The following is a 21,548-nucleotide window of genomic DNA, read 5'->3' on the forward strand; positions in this document are numbered from 1 at the left end:
GGCGAGAGATAATAAAATCCTAGAATCCATCCAAAACCTGACAGGTAGTAAGAGATGCAAGAGTATGTGTGATATGGTCACGTGTTACAAGGTTGGTAATCAGTCTCGTTGAAGCATTTTAGAGCTGAAACTGGGACACTTCTTTATCATTTACCATTTATTTCTGGTTTATCTCAAAACCTAGACCACATTTAATAATAACAAGAGCCCATCTCCGCTTCTTGGATTTCCCTTGTTGTTCTCTTGGCTTTACTGACGTGGATGACCGTGTTGGAAGTGATTCTTCTGTCAGCCTTTCACTCCTTTCATCTACCACTGCCAGAAACTGTCAAAGCTTTCGCTCAGTCAGGGCTGGAGGAACATCGCCTTCTTCCTGTTTTGTGCCATCAAGCAATAAAACAGATTTCCCTTCAAATCCAACCCGGAGGCACAAAATGAAAAACAGAGTAGCTGTTGGTAGAGGCTGCCAATCGCCACTCAATAGTGTACAGTGAGTTATTGACATTAAAATAAGGTTGTTAAAATTAATAAAATCACAGGACAAGTACCAAAAAAAAAGATAAATGATGGTATTTTCTTACTATATTTTCTGTCTATTCAGCACTTTCTCTGCACTTTTTAATATCAATCTCTCCTGTTGTGGATTTGCTGTACTCATGTCAGAATTTTTATCCTCTTGAAGCAACTTGAGTCTAAGTGAAGGAATGCAGCCTCTTGAGAGTGTGTGTGTGTGTGTGTGTGTGTGTGTGTGCTCAGCTTCAGGGGAATGAGTTGTGCTGAGCCGTACCAGGACCTAAACATCCACAGTATCATCTGCCCTTCTCCACTTCCACAGTTCACAGAACAACATGACCGCTGAGGATGTCTCTGTCTTTCTTTCTCTGTCTTTTACTCTTTCCCCCAGTTTCTCCCTCTCCGACTCCGACTCTAGTGCTGTTCTGTTTTTTGGGGGTCTTTCTTTTTTTTTTTACTTTCCGCACTTAGCAAAATAATGAGATTGCTAACATTTTGACAATTCTACTCAGACACTTCATCAGATTTTTTATTAGATTTTTTTAGAGTAAGTGGAAACCAGTGGGAAGTGAGGAAGACATCACAGTTAAGGCTGGCCCACACTAAAAGATTTTTCAAATCTTTAACAGTTGAAATGTGAGAGATCCCCACACATAACGACATGCTATGTTCAATTTAACAGTGTTGTTCCTATAGTGTGTCGAGAGCAACAATTTGGCCAAAAACAGCACACCACACACTAACAGATTCCATTCATAAAAAAACGTAAATCTCGCAAAAAAATATCCTGCGATCAAATGTAACTTTAGCGTAAAGAACCATGGTGGACGACGGGCAGGAAGAATTAGCGATGTTTTTGTACTACTTTGTACTGGAAATTCATGAAGGATGGATGGATGAAGTCATAGAGACATGTTACATAAACACTTGTGTTTTTGCCACAAATCAACAGGTTGGTCCTCTATTTCTTAGATCCATCTTACTACTACTTTATGCTTTGCGTTTTGCATTAGCTCATGCATTAGCTGTGGCCGCCATGACAGCAGTGGTTGTCCTTCCTTCTTCAGTCAGCTTGATTCTCAATTGGCTATCGTTCTTTCCCGCGTGACTGCGTCATCGGCTGTCCTCAGGGTTCCCCACACACAACAGGATATCCGATCGTAAATATAGAACATGTTTAATATTTACGATTTGAAATCGGAGCGGCCAGGATGGACTTCCAAGCCAATCGGGGGATGTAAAAAACACTCTTAGCATACCTCATACCACAGGAATATCTGGAAAGATAATCTTTAGAACCATCAAAGAATCAGGGCTTTGCTGGGGGGGGGGAATCGGGTCCAAAATTGGCTTATTCTCGTGTAGCGCCAATATCATGGCTGGGTTAACCCACTAACAAAATCTTACTTTATCAAGACTTTATCACCGCCAGCTATCAGCATTGTTCACACTGTACTTTATATTATGTCCTCTGTCCCTGTCCAGTCTTCATGTGTGCACCCTGTCATGTAGATGAGGCAAACTATATCTTAATTAAAGCCGCAAGCGGCATTTCGCGGGTTCAAGCTTTCGCCCGCTCAAAGCGCCTCCCTAGTGGCCGATTTAAATGAAACTTCCAGCGGATGTTTTAGCTACTCTTGTGAACATATGCTACAAGTTTGGAGACGATGGGCCAAAGGCTTGTGAAGTTAGGTCTACTGATGTGCTGAGCTCTGCCCTCTTAAAGTTCATTGGTCAACAGATTCATAACGCAATGAGGTATCAACACGCTTTATGCAACTTTAGATGACATTAGTCCAATAATGATCCATTGAAAATTTGGTAGCAATCAGACCTACGGTTTAAGAGGAGATGTCAAAAATGTGTTTTTCAAAAAATCCAATATGGCGGAAAATCTAGTCAGTGGACGTTCGTGGTCCAAGAGACTTTTTTGTAGATCACACGGAGCTGGACATGTGTGTCAAATTTCAAATTGATGGGACTTATGGTGTGAGGGGGCTGGCCTTGAAAAATTTTATAGCGCCACCATGTGGCCAATTGTTTTCATATTTTATGTGAAGCATTATGACATCATGTACAGTTATGGTACCAAGTTCCATGTCTCTAGCTCATTCCAGCTCACATCAAATTGAGCAAAGACATAATTTAGCATAAAATGCTGAATAGGCCACGCCCACATGCACCGATCAATATCACACTTCAGATCTTGGTTAATACTTGCCCCCAGAGTAGGTACACCAAATTTGATAAAATTCTGTCCACCGGATCTTGCGATATAAATTTTTGACAGTTTTGGCGCCCCCTATGGGTCAAGCGGACAATGCTTTGGTACGCCTATTCCCAAACACGTATTGAAGATATCTACCAAGATTTATGATGATTGGATTAATGGTCCATGAATTATGGCCAATTTCCTGCTAAGCTCCGACCATTGAAAAGTTCGTTGGTCAACAGCTTCATAACGCAATGAGGTATCAACACGCTGCAACTTTAGATGACATTAGTCCAATGATGATCCACAGAAAATTTGGTAGCAATCGGACCTACGGTTTAGAAGGAGATGTCAAAAATGCGTTTTTCAAAAAATCCAATATGGCGGAAAATATTGCCAGTCGGACTTTAGAGGTCCCAGAGGCTTTATTGTAGATCACACGAAGCTGCACATGTCTGTCAAGTTTCAAGTCTGTCGGACTTACGGTCTGCGGGGCGTGGCCTTTCCAAAGTCGCATGTTTGGGCGTTAATTACAGCGCCACCGTGTGGTCGATTGGGGTCATAGTTCTTGAGAAGCACATGCACATCACTTCCAGTTAGTGTGCCAAGTTTCATTTTTTTTGCTCATTCCAGCTCACGGCAAATTGCGCCGCTGCGGCAGACAACGAATAATAATAATAACAAACCGGCGCAAACTCAATAGGGTTATGCCCCTTCGGGGCTATAACCCTAATAATATCAAATTCACGCAAACTCAATAGGGTTATGCCCCTTCGGGGCTATAACTAATAATAAACCGGCACAAACTCAATAGGGTTCTGCCCCTTCGGGGCTTGAACCCTAATTAGGAGGAGTGGAAAGGGAGTCATATTTGAAAATAGTGTGGTGTAAAGATGACGCAACATTTGAATGGTGGTTCAATTTAAGCTTCTTATTTTCTCCCAAAGGCCTAGAAGTCTTGCAGTACATGTGGCCAGGGCATAGCTGTATGCCTGACACAATAATAAACACATTCATTCACATCATACGTTACTGAAAACTTCAATAATAACACCCAATAGGCCTTTTCCACAGCAAAGGAAAAGCACAGGTGTAATTAATGACATTAACAATGGGCTTGAACCTTTCACTGCAGATATTTGGACACGTCATAGCAGGTAAAGCACAGGTGTATGTAATAACATTAATGATGGTTGCATTCCACTTCGGGGAGGACCTGGTATTGTGCGTGCAACTGGCTCGCTGGAATACCTTATTGGGACACTTGATGGAACCGAGCCATCGTTAAAATTATTATTTCCACCTATGCTTTTCCCGTTAAGACAAGTGTTACGTGCCTGCAGGGCCAGACAGGCCTGCAGAGCTTTTCTCCTGTGTTGTTCTGCCCCTTCTCCTTGTCTTGCAGGTGCTTCCAGGATCCAGAGTTAATGGAGGTGATTGGAGTCCACCTGTGCAGAGTTTGCCAGCTGCAGAGTGGCTCACACTCATTCTATCCAGCCAATCGCCGTCGTGGGCTGCACATAAAAGAGGCACACTCTGGGCTGTCTCGCTCTCTCTGACTCATTTGTAATGAAGTATTTGAATTGTGAAGACACTTGTTTCCAGTGGGAAATTAAAGATAAGGTTTGTGGTAAGGAGGTAGAGGGCATAGGTAAGTCTGGGGTACCCTGTACACTTTTGCACGTAGGTTCTTTTCATGTCTAGAAACACTAGGTTTAGTGGTTGTTGCCAACCCCTGTATGTTTTGTAAACTGCTGTTTGTAGATAACTTAGTCAGCCTTTTGTTTGTTGTGTTTAAAGAAGACAGATTTAGTTAGGCCTAGTTTTGGTTTGTTAATTTTGATTATTTGGCACAACTATATTGTCCCTACCTCCACCACATTTGTGAACCTTCAGTTGTCCTTTAATAAACTGTTAATTTTTGAACTTCACTTTGACTCTGTTTAATTTGGTTGTTGTTAAGTTATTGTTCCACTTTGTGGACGTAACAACAAGTCAAAATGTGTAGTGTGGAAAAGGTCTATTCCTCCCAACAGCCGTGAGCTCAACGAGACGGACTAACACGCTTTATTATTGTTTCTTTGGGTTTTTAAAAGATGTTTATTGTGGCTGATTAGACCTCTGCTCAAATTGAAGGTGGGCTGTAAATAAACCAAACTGAATGTACCAATTAAAATGATTAAGGTGTTAGTTGTCCCACTTTAGCAGGTGCAACAGGAGAGTGAAGAAGGTGTCCATCATGCACACAGTCCTCAGGAGAATCTCCAATATGATTGTCTTCCGCAAGGACAAAAGATTTAAAATACATAGACTAAATATTATACACTTTACCCAGTTGTGAAGCCTCATAGAAACGTATCCATAATGCTATAATTAACACAGACACCATCAAAGCAGAAGTGATATAAAGCTGTGTTAACCAATGTGTGGCTTCTAGGGGGCAGAAGAACTCCAAAACAACCTGACAGACACACAGACCTGACATATTATCAATCATGTTGCAAAATGTTAGCAAAAGCTGCCTACTTATATCCAGCAGACACTGAGCAAAATTATCATTACCATTAGCTTTGGAGTTTCAAGTTGAACATTCACTGGCCTTTTAGCATGGGTTTGGTCTAAACCAGTGGGCAACTCCGGGTCAGAAAAGTGAAATATGGTCACCCTAGATTATATAGAAGTCTATGAGAAAATGAGCCTACTTCTCACTTGATTTATTACCTCAGTAAACATTGTAAACATGAGTTTATGGTCTCAATCACTAGTTTCAAGTCTTCTTCAATACAGCACAATGTACATTTAGTAAATTATGGTCCCATTTAGAGTAAAATAGACCATAAAGCAGGGTATGCTTTAGGGCGTGGCTACCTTGTGATTGTCCGGTCAGGGAGTGTGTTTTCATCTAACAATTTTAACCCTTTCAGTGTGTTTTCAGTGCATGAAAGCTAATTATAACCTTTCTGATCGCCTAAAAACGTTATTCAGTGTACGATTGTACTTAGCTCCACCCTCTCCTGTCATTTCTGGTTGCAAAGAACCAACATGGCAACAGCCACAAATGCCAATCTTGAGGGTCCAAAACGGCAGTCCATGAACCAATGGGTGACATCACGGTGACTACATCCACTTCTTATATACAGTCTATGGTCTTAACCATGTCCTATGATATATTTTTGACTCTTTAGTGGTTACATGTTCCACTGTCTTCACCAACTAGTCACTAACTTTGTCTGTCTGTCGTTTCGTGCTGCAGGTAGTCTTTCACAAAGCTGTGACTGTAATGCTGTGTCTCAATTCAGATACATCCGTCAGTACATTTCCATGTAGTACACTATGTACACTATGTACTTACTTGTGTAGTGCGTGAATTTCGGCAGGATAGTGTTGTCTCAAATGGAATGTGGCTGTACCTGTTTGCTGTACGATCGCAACATTTGACCACTTCTTCAATTCGTTTTGACGCCACTAATTTCTTTAAAGCATTAACGCAACTTGTGATTTTTAGGTTGAAGTGGGCTCAGAGTGAAGATACTTGCATCATATGAAACTAGACAACCTAAGGAATCCATTGGTACCAACCATGTCATACTAGCTTGTCGTGAAGGAGGCTAAATAATGCACCAAACTTACGCTAAATTTTGGCGAGGAAAAACTGGCATGGCCATTTTCAAAGGGGTCCCTTGACCTCTGACCTCAAGATATGTGAATGAAAATGGGTTCTATGGGTCAAGTCATAGTCAAGTCAGCAAACTGACAGCTGTTTCTGGACAATATTTGTCATTGATTTGTGTTGTTAATTAATTTCCAATAATAAATATGTACGTATATTTTCATAAGGCAAAAATTTGATTAATTTGCGATTAATCCCAATTAACTATTTTAACCGATTGACAGCCCTCGTAAGTACGGAAAAACGCAAATTGAGACACAGCACAGGTTGAGCTAGTTGCTTGCAGGTTAAAATAACAATAAAAAAAGTTCTGATTGGCTGAAAAGCAAAAAGGCTTGATGTACTGCTACTTAGCGCCCTCAGAATTTGCTTGTATGTGATTTTTTCTTTCTCAGTATTTTTCAAGAGGCCTAATCCATGTTTTCTATATCTGCTTTAAGTAGAACATTTAGATACAGCGTCTAATGTGACTACTGGAAGTGGACAAAGCTCCGGTTACACTGACCAGCTCTCTTGCTTCAAAGGCCTTCAGCGGCATGGAGCTGGAACGGAGATGAAACACCATACACACACACAGAACAGAGAGAGCAGAGAGAGATGAGAGATATAGGCCTTGTCCGACAGCTGAGATATAGCACCAGAGCCCTGGGGAGTTTCAGGGGATTTCCACCGAGGGAATCGGACACGTTGTCTGATTTACACTAACACTTTGGCTAAACTTATGATAAAAGTTCACAAAAGAAACATTGCTGTATCTGTCTTTATCCATCTCTGCCTCCATCTGTCTCTGCCTGTTTTCTGCTCTGCTGCGTTCCCTCTCTCTCTCCATAAATACTCCGGTGGCTGTTGGTTGAGGACATTTTAAAGTTGTGAGTTATTGTTTTTATATACGTGAGTGTTGTTGACTGTCAGCTTACTGATGGAATTTCCTCTTTAAAAAGTATTGTCATAAATTATTGGGAAGCTGAAGGTCATACGAGCGTATTGAAACCTTAAAAAGAAGCTGATGGAAAGGATGAGGAGGTATAAGAAGAAACAGCATGAGAGATTGAAAGAGAATGAAGACTAAAAGAGAGTTGAGTGAGGCTGAAAGAAAACACATTCATTTTTATCTGCTCCTTTTTTCACTGAGAGGAGAGCCAAGGAATGCAGAGAGGAATCTGGTGAGAGATAAAGAGAGGGAAGTGGATGGTACTGTACTGTACTGAGTGTATGTGCTGATTGAGCAACTGTTTCTTTTTACTACTAATAATGTTTGAATTCAGTTTTTAAAAAAGAAAAAGTGTGCTTTTAGTCACAACCAGGACAGGATATACTGTACTGAAGAAGAAAACGTTCTCTTGTGTGTTACGGGAGGGAACCTGGGTCAAGGTCAGCTGATGTATAGACTTAGTATTTGCTCATATTTCTTTCTTTTTCTTTTTACAAGATATTGTAACTTCAGAGCAGTGGCATTTTTCCAAAGAAATAACTGGTTCCTCATAACGATGGAATTATACACAGTGAGGGCAACAGTATTTCATAGATATTACTTTCTGTGTGTGAGGAGGAGTTGACATTTTAATACCGCGGACAGAGGAAAACTATTATGTGACGACACTACTATATTATGGACTAATAAATAAATGCTGGCTTAATATTAAAGGGGACGTATTAAGCTTTTTCCCTTTCCTTTAGTGTGTTATATAGTTTTTTGTGCATGTAAAAGGTCTGCAAAGTTACAAAGCCCAAAGTCCACGCCAAAGGGAGTTACTCTCCCCCACAGAAACACTGCCCCTGAAATCCCTTGCTTGAAGTCCCGCCTTTTCTTCCGTAACGTGGTGATGTCACCAATTAACACAATTGGATACATCAGACTGGCAATACGTCCAAAGTAGGCTCTCATGACCACGCCCCCTTTTGAGGGAAAATTATCTTGTGTTTCAAGAAGTTGAAATATGTCTCCAAACTTCTACTTTAAACTATCCGGTAATAGTAATAACGTTATGCCGAAGAGTTGCTGTGTACTTGGTTGCACCAACAATAAATCCAAAAACGCTGATCTCCGATTTGTTCACCTGCTATGTCCTAAAAAAAGATATAAAAGAGGGGCTTTATGACGAGGCTGCGCTCCGGTTTGGGGGAAAGAAACTTGCTGTCACAGGAGAGAAAATGACTGTTGTGTAGCGGGTTAACCAAGGCTATCACACTGAGATTTGAGGCACATACGATATGTGAATATTCACTGTCAGTGTGGTAAATGATGCTGGTGACAGTGATTAACATGGCTAGCTAACGTTAGCTTGAGTGGGAGGCTGCTGCAGTAATACAGTCGTCTCCAACTAAATCTCAGCCTATAAATCAAACAGTTGGCTATTAACACGTTGGTTATTTACAGACAACACGTAGACTAACGTGATCCAATCAGATATGTATAGAAGTCTGGATAAGCAATATCTGTCCACTGTGTTGGACGGGGGAAGACTGAAGGGACATGACGGCGATCAACGTTCATTTATTAAGGTACGAACACTCGGGTTCAGGCAAGGTCACAAAATAATTATTAGACGTGTATTAAACAAACGTTAACAAGAGATAGAGCATAAAAACTTGTCAAAATTACAATCCAAACATACAGCAAATTGCATTGAAGTCTAAGGGATCTTCGGTTTTCTTTGACGTTTTGCAAAGTACCCGTATGTGCCGGTTTGATGCATAACGGCTTGTCTGGCACGCCCTCAAACGAAACTAGTTTGAGCAGAGCTGGTGCAGAGTCCGAAGACTTTGGTTCGGTAGACCAATCAAGAGCGGGCCAGCTGACCAATCAGAGCAGACTTTTCGGGAGGCGGGACCAGGAGCTCAAACAGAGCGTTTTAGACAGAGGGTGAAAAGAGGTGCTGCAGCACAGCCCGTACGAGAAAAAGTTAAGTGTTTTTTTTAACATTAAAGCATTAAAACATGTTCTAGTAGAAACCCAAAATACAAGTATGTACCTGAAAGTAAGCATAATAGGTCCTCTTTAAACAACAAAGACAACTCTTAAATTAATAAATAAAGACCACACAGGCAAACTTGTACTGTATCAAAACAGTCACAATACATTTAAACAGAGAGAAACCATCATTTTCAACTGTCTCACACTTTTGAGTACAAAATGTTTCACTGACATTTGCTGTTATATGACTCAAATATTAATACACATGAAAGAAACAAAAAATGAAAAGTAGAAACACTTCCTGGATCCATTCAAAGACAAGTCTGAAATATATCAGTTAAGTTACATATTTTCCCCCATGGAAAGAGTTCAGTTCCCAGGGTGAAGAAGTATTATTTACATCTTAACCATAATGTCCCGGCCACAGAGCCAGTGTGACCAAACAGACATATTTTAGAAAAGTCTAGCAATATTTACACACCACAGAGACAAGAGACTCCAAGAGAAAACAAATCCAATCCTCACATTACTGAAAAACAAAAAAAAAGTTCAGCTTTTTAAATACAGGGCATATTTGTGTTTGCAATGTTTATTTTATGCTGACCAGACAGAACACCAAAAGCTTACATTGCAAACACCGCATATGATGTTAGATGCAAATTATTCCCTTAATTGGATGTCTTTAAATCAAAGCCGGCATTATATTTCATGTGAAAACTATAAGAAAATGCAGCGAGGGCTATCATGTGCATGAGCACAGCAAGGAGACTGAATGACACCTCACTCCCTTTAAATCAGTCCAGTGAAAGCAATTTTTGTCCACAAAACGATAATAAATAACCCTTCCCAAAGTAGTTCAACATAAGAGATATTTACAGCTGAAAAGGCGCTAAACTGTAGGGGCATACTGTATATATAGCTGACCTTTGACGATAAATTATGAATGAAATATTACATTATAGTAAAGCTGGAGTGTGCATGAGACAGATAATCTGGTTCCTCTGCCTCCTTTTAGGGCTCCTACTGGCATCTGCAGGATTTCTCCGGAAAACAACCAATCAAAGCCGAGCTGTCTCTGAGCAGCTGTCAATCACTCGTGAACTCCGATCAAACGGTCAAACTAGGCAGCGCTGATCAAATATGAATTAAATATTCTGTTACTGTAATGCCTATTTCTCACCTCAAATGTTTTCAGAATCATCTTGTAGTGTACTGTTTAGCTGTGAAAAGAAAAAGTTTGCTCCGGCTGGTGGGCGGTGCTTGGTTTTGGCTCGCCGGGTCACAAACTTTTTCATTTTCATATTTGATCAGCGCTGCCTAGTTTGACAGTTTGATCAGAGTTTTTTTTGAATTTTGTCAGTGATTAATGTTTGTTTTCTTTCAAGCACGGTGAAATCTTGCAAATACCATTAGGAGCACCGGGAGGAGGCAGAGGAGAAGGATTTCTTTCACAGATTATCTGTCGCTGAGTTCCATTTGAACTGGGAAGTCAGAATATCCGAGTTCCCAGTCGGAAATTTGAACTGGAACGCCCTCTGAAGTCGGATTTACGACTCGGAAAGTCGGAAGAACCTCACCAACCCCGACCGCAAAACCCAAGATGGCTGCTCCGCGCATCAACGGTAAAAAATCTGTAGTAATATACTGTTTATAGCACTTATGTCTGATTTATGTTTCATTAAATCAGCTGTACACACATTACTGTCCAACTTCTATCTCTGGACACATTGTTTGTATGCACAAAGTACCGGAGTAATGCATCGGTATCAACTGGTATTGCTAACAATAGCTAACAGCGGCTAACCTGACTGGAGCAAACCCGAATTTTCCACCTTGTACTGGAATGCGGTCAGCTCGGGTGTGACGTCATTCACAGCTCCAATTTCCGATTTCCGAGGTAAATGGAACTCAGCGCGCCTTATGAACTACTGTCAGGATATAGTGACAGTTTTATAAAAATAACTTTTTATCATATTTGCTCAAAGTTACAGACTGCTGCTTTAAGATGGAAACATTTTTATCTGAGATTCGACTGGAGCGTCTAGACATGGAAAGATCGCAACAATTCACTCTGGGTAATGGGAACCTCATGTAAAGTAAATGTACTAGTGTGTATATTTTCATATTTACATCTCCCTAACACAGCATTTTCTGACGGTGGAAAAACAAGTACTGGTAAACAGAAACTCAGGTTAAATGATGCTCTTTTCATTTGTTCTGACTGACTTTATGAAACGATAATTCAAAACAAGGGAAGATTTCTTTAATCTGGTGTGGTGATATGCTGTATGTTATTTATAGTTAGGGGGCTGCGGTTTTTACACAGTGCTAAAGTCTGTCTGAACATGACAGGACATATTTGTGGTTTTGGTATTTTAATGGGATTAGCATATAGAATATTGCCGTCCTTATCCTTTTATCATCCAAACCCTGGACGAGTAGAGACTGTTTCCAATAAACACATTTTTGAATGTATCCAGACTCTTTTGGCCCAGACTGTGCTATCTAGTTCTTAAAATCAAAAATGATGTACAACTACTATTAACTTTTTTACAGGACCCATTAGGACTTCACTGGTTCCAACACAGGCTAGTATCTTGGGTGCAAAGGGGGTCCCCAGGTTTGGATTAACCAGAGACGGAAAAATATACAACACAGTCTCACGGCAGTTTGTGAAATAGTCACGAAATTTAATCTATTTGATTCTTGGACATAAACACAAATTTCCCTCTTTTTTGTGACACTCTTTCACTTTCAACAACGTATTTTTGTGCTTTTTCCTACAAATGTCCAACAACTCGTGACATACGTGTCAATTTCCGCTCCAGTCTTTTCAAAATAAAACTACTTAGTTAGGTTTAGGAATACATCGACTCGGTTAGGCTTAGGCAACAAAACTATTTAGGTTTAGGAAAGATCGTAATTTGGATTAAATTATCTCCAGAAGTGCCGTAACTTAAGTACGGAAATTACGTGGCAAATAAATCCACTCACGAACGCCGGTCTCCTGGGCAAAAGTCCAGTGTGTTTCGACCCACCCTGACCTCCTCTCTATATTTCCTGATTCACAATTACGTCGATTACACACAAATTGATTTAATGCTGACCATCACGAATAAAATGTGAAATTCATGTCTATGTACACAAATCAAATACAAAACAAATTCCGCGACTATTTCACAAACTGCTGTGCGACTGGGCTGAAATATACGTAAGCAGATGTAACCCAGATGTTTACATTTCAAACTGTGATACGGGCCAAAAAATGATTCAGATGGCCAGCTGGAGCTTGGTGAGGTTCCTCTGGTGCATGTTGTGGTGTCGCACCAACTCATCGCTCCGGGCAAACTTCTTCTGACAGTTCGGCCACCGGCAGTTAAATGGCTTCTCACCTGAGAGACAGGTGGGATGAATGGACAGGTGGGAAGAGACAGAAGATGGTTTGAAGAAGAAGTGGAGAGGATGGCAATGACGAGTGGTGGAGAAAGTATGAGAGGAAGGATTTAGAAAGGATGGAAGTTGGATGGAATAACGATGAAATCAAGTGAAAGAAAGGAGAAAATGAGAGAAATATTAGAATATTATGCTGATCATAACCTAAATGGAAAGATTAAATGGACTTTATATAGTGCTGCATCTAGTTGATAAGTCAAGTAAGAATAAAAACATGTTGACATTCCAACACTATGTTGTAAAATTACTTTACTCATAATGTTTTGCAACAGTGTAAACATCAAATGGATGAAGAAGAAATGGAAAAATAAAAGTTTACGCACTTGTTTTACCTGTATGAGTCCGGGTGTGTGTCTTAAGGTGGTCAGACCGAGAGAACTTTCTCTGACACGTCTCGCATTGGAAGGGTTTAACTCCTAAACACATGTACAGTATGCATGCACACACACACACACACACACATACAGAAAACACATGTTCAACATCACACACACACACACACAGAGGGAGATAGAAAAATACAGTAGAGCAGAGGTTTGCAGGGAAGCCATTCCAAAGTTTGACCAGCCTTTAGCAACTTCATCTGAGGGGAGGTCAGTGTAGCGCTCCACTCTACACAAAATGCAAACTGTGCCTTTCAAAAGACTGCATCGTCCACAAAATGGCTGTCATGCAAACAGCAGAGGAGAGCAAGTGCAAATACAAAGAACTGCAAGGAAATAAAATGAAAATAAATAAAGACAGAGAGACAGATTGAGTTAAACTGATCAAACCTGTGTGTCTCCTCTGGTGTCTTTTGAGCTGGTCAGAGCGAGAAAACCTCCGGCCACAGTCTGTGAACTCACACTGGTAGGGTTTCTCCCCTAAACAAAGACAAAAGAGAGAGGACACAGGCAATTAGATACAATTTCATTGATGATCTGATCACTTCTTTATCCCTGAAGACATCACAGATAACACACACACACACACACACACACCTATCGGAAAATTAGGTTTAAACTAGGGCTGTCAAAGTTAACGCGACAATAACATGTTAACGCAAATTGTTTTTAACGTCACTAATTTCTTTAACACATTGATTGTTAGGTTGTAGCGGGTTCAGTTTTAAAGCTAGAGTGAAGATACTGGTATGAAAGTAGAAAACCTAAATAATCCATTGGTACCAACTATGTCATACTAGCTTGTCGCGAAGGAGGCTAAATATCGCTCCAAATTTTGGCGAGGAAAAACTGGCATTGCCATTTTCAAAGGGGTTCCTTGACCTCTGACCTCAAGATATGTGAATGAAAATAGGTTATATGGGTACCCAAGAGTCTCCCCTTTAAAGACATGCCCACGTTATGATAATCACATGCAGTTTTGGGGCAAGTCATAGTCAAGTCAGCACACTGACACACTGACAGCTGTTGTTGCCTGTTGGGCTTGAGTTTGTCACATTATGATTTAAGCATATTTTTATGCTAAATGCAGTACCTGTGAGGGTTTCTGGACAATATCTGTCATTGTTTTGGGTTGGTAATTGATTTCTAATAATAAATATATACATACATTTGCATAAAGCAAGGAAATTTGCCCACTCCCATGTTGATAAAAGTATTAAATACTGGAAAAATCTCCCTTTAAGGTTAATTTTGAACAGATAAAACAGTGTGATCAATGTGCGATTAACTATGGACAATCATGTAATTAATCGTGATTAAATATTTTAATTGATTGACAGCCCTACTAATAAACCATGCTCACAAGCCAAGAAGTCATTTCTGGCAATAGCAGAGAAGGAAATTGGGACCAGTGGAAACATCACTTAAAACGTTTTTAAGAAGAGAAAACCTTTGAGTGAAGTAAGAACACGTCGTTGGTGACAGTAACTGTGTCTGGAAACACTGGCACAAACAATACAGCTGTCAGTAGTGATATAATAAGTGCAATATTCCAGCACATTTTCCTGTTTCTGTTGGTTTCACCTGTGTGTTTGCGACTGTGCATCTGCAGATGAGACAGCTTGAAGTAACGTTTGTTGCATCCTGGGTAGGCACACATGAACGGACGCTTCTCGCTGCTCTCTGACCGCACTATGGCTGGAGCGATGCTGGGCACCCGCCGCACATCCTGCACACACACACACACACACACACACACACACCAAACACATAATTTAAAGCCAAACCACTCAAGGCAAAATTAACAAAAACCCTCCCCGGACATCAATAACTGAACCAGTAAAATGTAATTTAGAAAACAGGCAATTAAATCTGTCCTGTGTGTAAATAAGTGCATGTGATGTGTCTGGCTCGTGGGGATCATTATAATAAAGTGCTCATATATTCATTAGATGGGAATTAGCAGTAAAATGACCCCAGACTGACTGCAGCCCAAAGGGAGCTGTTAGTCACGCCTTTTAAACAGAGCCGCTTCCAGAGCGCCCCATTACAGCCCTGCTGCTCACTGATGACACTGCTGGAGAGGAATAACAGGAATAACATAACGTTATAGAAAACAATCCACATTTACTACATTAGTTCATCTGCAGAATAAATCTAAGTATATTTTCTCTTATTTTTTATGCCTTCTGCCGACCTATATTTCCTCTATTTTGCCATTTGTCAACCCAGTAGGGGAGAACGGGGTCAGTTGGTAAACCTTATTTGGTATTTGGACACCAAATAACCTTCCATTTCTCACAGTCAAACTTGAACAGTAATTCAAATAATTTGATCCCTGAACAGATACAGGTGTCTGCTAACAATTTATCAAGTTTTTTAGAGCCAAACCCTTAACTCAATCTATAGCTCTGTTGGCTAGAGCGACCACAGAGAATGACGCTTCTCACAGAGTTGTGTCTTTCTCTGCGGGCACATTTTTAGAATCAAAACTGCCAAGGTTACCCTGAATTACTATAAAGAGCTAGCTAACACTGTTAACACCGGATCTTCACTTTGATGCAGAGTACTAATCTACACTCACAAGGTTTGTTACTGTGTTCATTTTCAACAGACTGTATATATTGATGGATGACCCATCTCCACTTCCTCCCACTGCACAGAAGTGAAGCCAATAGATCTTGAGATTTTGACATCATTTGGAGCCAGAGTCTGCACAGTAGTGATCAAGGGGGTGGAGCCGCGGTATCGAGGTCCCACCCACTCGAACCAATCGCGAGCCGAGCTCAGTCACAGCTTGTTAGCGAGAGAGAATCACAGCTGTCGATCATAACATCTCACCCCTTTTTTATACCATCAAATAAATTAAAACCAAACTTATCAGAAAAATTAACACTTGAACATAAATCAGCGTGACGATTACTATCTAAAATGACAGAAACCATCTTTGGGAAAATGTATTTGACGTGTACTTTGACGGAGGAGGCTGGATTTATGAGCTATACTGCAGCCAGCCACCAGGGGGCGATCGAGATGTTTTGGCTTCACTTTTGGGGAGCTGTCATGTCGTCCAGCTTTATATTCATTCTATGATTTACAACAGCAGCCTCTAGTCGATCTAGCTAATAGCTGCTAACTTGCTAAATTTGGTAGCAGTTGTTGAGCTTGATTAAGAGACGCTGGGGGCATGTGATTGGCTGAAAGGTGTCTTCAATTAATATGAAAAAAAACGATGGAATATGAAACATGTCATAATAATGTGTTGAATTTGTGTTTGAATAATTTATATTATTTTACAAATTGCTGGTTCGTTTATATATTACACAATTTATTCATGGGATTATCTATTTAGTAATAACATATTGATTTAATAATCATTGAACAACTAATCCAGCAGTAATCAAGAGTAACGTCAGGTGTTGCTATTATAGATCAACAAACTGCTGACTGATTGATCTCCCGACAGCAGACTGTTAGAATTAGAATGAAGTTCCATGGCTGTCATCTGTATTTCCTTTGGCAGCGACTGAGAATTAGTGTAATCCCTGTAATAAAAATTACGGAACAAAGCATCACTTTCCTACTCGACCTGTTATCTCACGTTTTAGTAGAGTCTTAAATTATACTTTAAAAAGCACAAGAGTGAGAGTTTGTTTATTCTTTTGCACTGAGCCAGAGCTCTTATGTGTGTTCGTGCAATCCCTTTCTATTAACAGAAGAGAAAAAAAGGGAGCAAAGGAAGAAATGGAGCATGGTGAATGATGAAACATAGGCCCCAATAGGAAAGAAAGAAAGATCTCAAAAAAGTCCTGCTGTGGACTAAGAGCAAGTCTGGAGAATCTCTGCTCCCTGTCCTTTAGAGCTGCTGACAGACAATAATTAAAATCTAATGATTTATTAACATGCTGACCCTCGTATGGAAACTGTATCTTTACCCAGTGTAACCCTACGTGTGTGTCTGTGTGTCTGCTAATGGATTTGTGGAAAAAGATTCCTCTTGGCCTTTAGAGCTGCCTTTTAAAAACCTCTGTGTGTATGCAACGTGTTTGTGTGTGTGTCTGTCTGCATGTGTAGGCATTTGTGTGTGTGTGTGTTTGTAAATCTCCTCTGCTACATATCAGTATTTCCTCTCCACATAGCCTGGTCATTGCATCAGGCTCTCCACCACTCACCTCCTTCAAAAATAGGTTAAAAATATGTTATTTTTTCTGTCATTGATGCGTTTTTCCTCCAGTGTTTCAGGGTTTTCAGCATGTCTCTTTTTAATGCAAGGGAACCTTTACGAAATGTGTAAAAGTACAATGTGTGTATAGAAATGAGCACTGAACATGAACATTAAAGAAGGTGGCAGACAGAAGGTCTGTATGACCTCAAGATGACCTCTTGACAATGAAAAAAGAAGTAACACGTAGAGACGATGTAGTAGTAGTATATGAGTCCTACCTGTAGGCCCCTGAAGACTCCGACTCCATGTGTGTGTATGCGGTACTGTGTGCTGCAGCTGTACAACATGGGGGTGTTGGGGTCACTGTCGTAGCCTGTTGCATGGCTGCCAACACAGAAAGGGAGAGATGACAATTAAAAAAATAAAATGAACAGTTAATCTACTGTTTAAGTGAGAAAACCAACACTGTTGTTAAACACTTTGACACAGTTTTGTCCAGCTGTCTCAAAGCCAGCTCGACAAAAACTAGGTGTTTATTCAGTGAAAAATGTTCCGCGCCAAAATATCAAAATTGGAAATTGCGTGTCACTAAATCACTTTACGATCACAGAAACTCACAGGTAAAAAGAAGGTTTGCAGGCAGACGGCTGCCACTTACAGTTGGATGAATGTGAAGCAGACAGACATCATATAACAAGATGCAAGAACATGATTCAATGCCATAAATCCATAGAGTATAACACACTGGCAGATATATAGAGCATGAACTGCTTTTAGGCTGATCATTATTCAAACATGTTCACCTTGTCACATACTGTACAGCCCATAATGCAAAACACAGACCAATCATTTGTACATGTAGTTGGGGGGATGGGAGCATATATCCAGCTGAAGCCTGTGGTTGTGTGTGTGGATGCCTCTGTTTATCATGCATGTTTATGTATTGCGTAAAATATTTGTTCCTAGAGTCTAAACTTTGACCATTGGCACAAATCTAGATACAAAACCAGCTGGTGCATGTGCAGGAGGAGGTGTTCACATTTAAACTGATATCAGAGACCAACCCGTTCTCATTCCCAACTTGTCACATACGGACGCTCGATCAGGACTCCTTGGCGTAACTTTTCAACGCACTGGGTAGCCTACAACTTGGCGTCATTTAGGTTTAAACAAAACCAGGCCTACTTGATTAGATTTCATTTCAAAATTTCATTTCAAAATTTATTTCGAACATGTAAAATAACAACAAATTAAAACAAAAAAAAAGAGATCGTACAAACAAGTGAACAGCCAGAAAAAAGTAGTATTTACATACAATGAAAAGCATAAGTAAAAGAAATTTGATTTAGGAAGAGATCATGGTTTGGATTAAAATAAGTTTGTTTGTTATGTAACTTCAGTTAGGTAACCTACGTTACTCGTGACGCAAGTTAAGTACGTTACTTACGTGACGTAAGTTAAAGGCGATCTATACAATATCCAGATCATTAATATAGCAGGAATCAACAATTTGCTATGTAAAGATATAGTGGAGTAATGTCTACCTGAGCAGAGAATGAAGTCTCTCTCCCTCTATGTTTTAATCAGAGCTTCTCTGTGCTTTGTTGACATAGACAGGCTGGCTGCATGTGAGCGTGCCCCAGTGGCTAGCTCACAGCCACCGCTCTGCACTGCTCTCAGCTCATCATGCCGTCCCGACCGACGGCACCGTTGCGGAAGCACAGCACCCATCCTCCGGCTCCCCCCCAGGGTAACACTGTTAGCTCTGTCAGCAGTGTTGCCATGGTTTTCACTGTTAGCGCTTTTAGCACATTTAGCTATGAGCCGCTGGCTCCCCTTTAAGTATTTTACTTAAGTTAACTTGCATACGCGTTGAAATAAGTCAACATTGAGTTTTGGTTTCACACGGGACATGAACAGCAGTCTCCTGGGTAAGAGTTTATGTGAGCCATCTATCCATCCCGACGTCCTCCCTACATGGACGGAGTGCCAGAGCAGTTGCTCTGAGCACCTAATATTTCCGCAAATGGGTTTGCATTGGAGATAGTTGAAAGTTTTTCTCATTATCAATGAATCTATTGAAAAATGGGGAAAGTCAAAAAACCAAATACATTAAATTTACAATGATGAGAAAAGAAGCCTAGTAAAAACTAATCTTCGAGAGGCTGAAACCAGAGAGTATTTGGCATTTAGACTTTGAAAAATACTAAAATTATTAATCTAAACTAAAGAAAATTAAATATTAAATAATTTAATAAAATTGTCTTTTTAACAAAAATAAATAGTTTCCTATTGATCAGGTAATTGATCAATTAGACTAATAATTTCATCATTACCTGCTAATAGACACACTCACAGTAATGTATGACACAAACAGCCCTTAATATTTCCCTCTGACGTAAAGAGCGGAACAAAACCTGCTCTGTGAGACACAGCTGCCAGTGTTGCCTCTCGTATCTTCTTATGATAACACACAGAGAAACAGAAAGCTCTTGTCTATGAAATGTGTTATATTTCAGTCTGTCTAACCAAACGAGGAGGATGGGAGTTTGCATCCTGTGCTGCTGCAGTGGGAATGTACAGTATACGGCCGAGCGGTCATAAGGTGCTCTTTGTCTGCCTCGCTATTTCCATGGACTAGAGGAGAGACATAGAGACTACGTCAGCGGTAGACGTGGACATTAATCACTCTGAATGCTCCTTTACTTATGTTCACTCATTCATATTTTTGGGTATTTTAGTCTGTAGTGGCAGGTAATGTACAAGTTGGGACACCTTAGTCAGGGATCATGGACCTTCCACTGAAACACATTCAACTCCATCACTATAATTCAGGAGGGTGGAAGGTGGTGGTGCTGAGGGGTCAACCCTCATCTAACCTGCCATACTGACAAAGAACAAGTTTCATAAATGAACATGAATGTGTCCCAATGTCTCCAACATTACAACAAGGCTGCCAGGAAAGTAAAACACAACTAATACCAGGGAATCTACTAATAAATAAGAATGTAAAATAAATGATCTTACCCACAATTCATAGCGGTGTAACTTTATAAATTAGCATGACAAAAAAAAACATTGACAGAGTCAGCAAGAACAAATGTAAAACAAAAACAAAAACAATCAGATTTATTAAAGTACATAATCATGTAGTCTCACGCTTTACTGTCCGCAGAAACACCGGCAGGTGATGTGTGGTTTAGTGTTTTATGGCACATTTCCACCAAGCAGTCCAGTCCTGTTCAGTTCAGTTCGTCACACATTAGAACGGTAATTTTCACGTTTATATTAGCAAATGTTGTGGACCTATAGAACCACTCCATCCTTGGTACCACCTCAGTCGAGGTTCCAAGCGTGCTGAGCCGATACTAGAAAGTGGAGTTGAAACCCTGCAGACCAGTGATTGGTCAGAGAGAATCGTCACTAGCGCAACACAGGACATCTTAAACAATGTTTTTAAATAGCCAAGCTACCATCAATAGCGACTGCAATTTTTAATTCACCGACCCAGATTTGAAAAAAATGGCAGCCCACAAAACTACACCGTACACTACGCCAGACACACTACGCTGGACACACTACGTACACTACGCCAGACACACTACGCTGGACACACTACGTACACTACGCCAGACACACTACGCTGGACACACTACGTACACTACGCCAGACACACTACGTACACTACGCCGTACAATTGCAACACATTCTCACTCCCAACTTGTCAAATACCGCTGCTTGGTCAGTGCCCCTTGGCATCGGAGACCAACGGACCAGGGACGGCATGTCAATATACGCTCGTTACATGCATAGTGTCCTTTCAAAATAAACTTCTGTTTTCACAGGAAGTTATGTTTAGGCAACACAACTACTTAGAAAGGGTTAGGAAATTACATTAACTTCACTGACTAGTGACTGACGATACTAATGATTCATGTGACTAACAACTCACGTGACTCACGGGACTGATGATACCAACGAGTCACGTGACTAACGACTGACGTGACAAAATAAGTCAATGTTATTTTTAGTTTCACACGGGACACAAACACCGGTCTCCTGGTTTAAAGTCTTGTGTTTGTTTGACCCATCCAGCACTCCTCCTGCCCTGAATGGACTCTCACTATTAATACTACGTCAATTGCTCCACCTCTCGTTTACATTGGAGTTAGTTGAAAGCCCGGTTCGTCACATACTGTTGCTGAAGGTTGCCTCCATCCGTCTGTTTCAGATGCCGA

General features: G+C 40.5%; 1 protein-coding gene and 1 long non-coding RNA gene across 5 annotated transcripts in view; one reads left to right on the top strand and one right to left on the bottom strand.

Annotated features, from left to right (window-relative positions):
- The first annotated feature begins 4,098 nt into the window (after positions 1-4,098).
- On the top strand, positions 4,099-4,656 carry LOC119487218. Its single transcript, XR_005206661.1, has 2 exons — positions 4,099-4,182; positions 4,503-4,656. It is a non-coding gene; the product is annotated as an uncharacterized LOC119487218 (long non-coding RNA).
- A 7,705-nt stretch (positions 4,657-12,361) lies between these two features.
- Positions 12,362-21,548, bottom strand: part of LOC119487201 (Wilms tumor protein homolog) — a 28,214-nt gene continuing 19,027 nt past the window's right edge. For 2 of the 4 annotated variants that reach the window (XM_037767903.1, XM_037767905.1), the window contains 5 exons: positions 17,589-17,694; positions 14,730-14,874; positions 13,536-13,625; positions 13,095-13,178; positions 12,362-12,701 (listed from right to left, as the gene is read on the bottom strand). In XM_037767903.1, coding sequence (XP_037623831.1) covers positions 12,580-12,701; positions 13,095-13,178; positions 13,536-13,625; positions 14,730-14,874; positions 17,589-17,694 — 547 coding nt within the window. In that variant the 3' untranslated portion in view covers positions 12,362-12,579. Of the gene's footprint in view, positions 12,702-13,085; positions 13,179-13,535; positions 13,626-14,729; positions 14,875-17,588; positions 17,695-21,548 lie in introns of all 4 variants that reach the window. The other 2 variants (XM_037767902.1, XM_037767904.1) reach the window with 1 other exon arrangement.

This window comes from Sebastes umbrosus, chromosome 4 (genome assembly GCF_015220745.1).
Source record: "Sebastes umbrosus isolate fSebUmb1 chromosome 4, fSebUmb1.pri, whole genome shotgun sequence".
Taxonomy (NCBI): Eukaryota; Metazoa; Chordata; class Actinopteri; order Perciformes; family Sebastidae; genus Sebastes; species Sebastes umbrosus.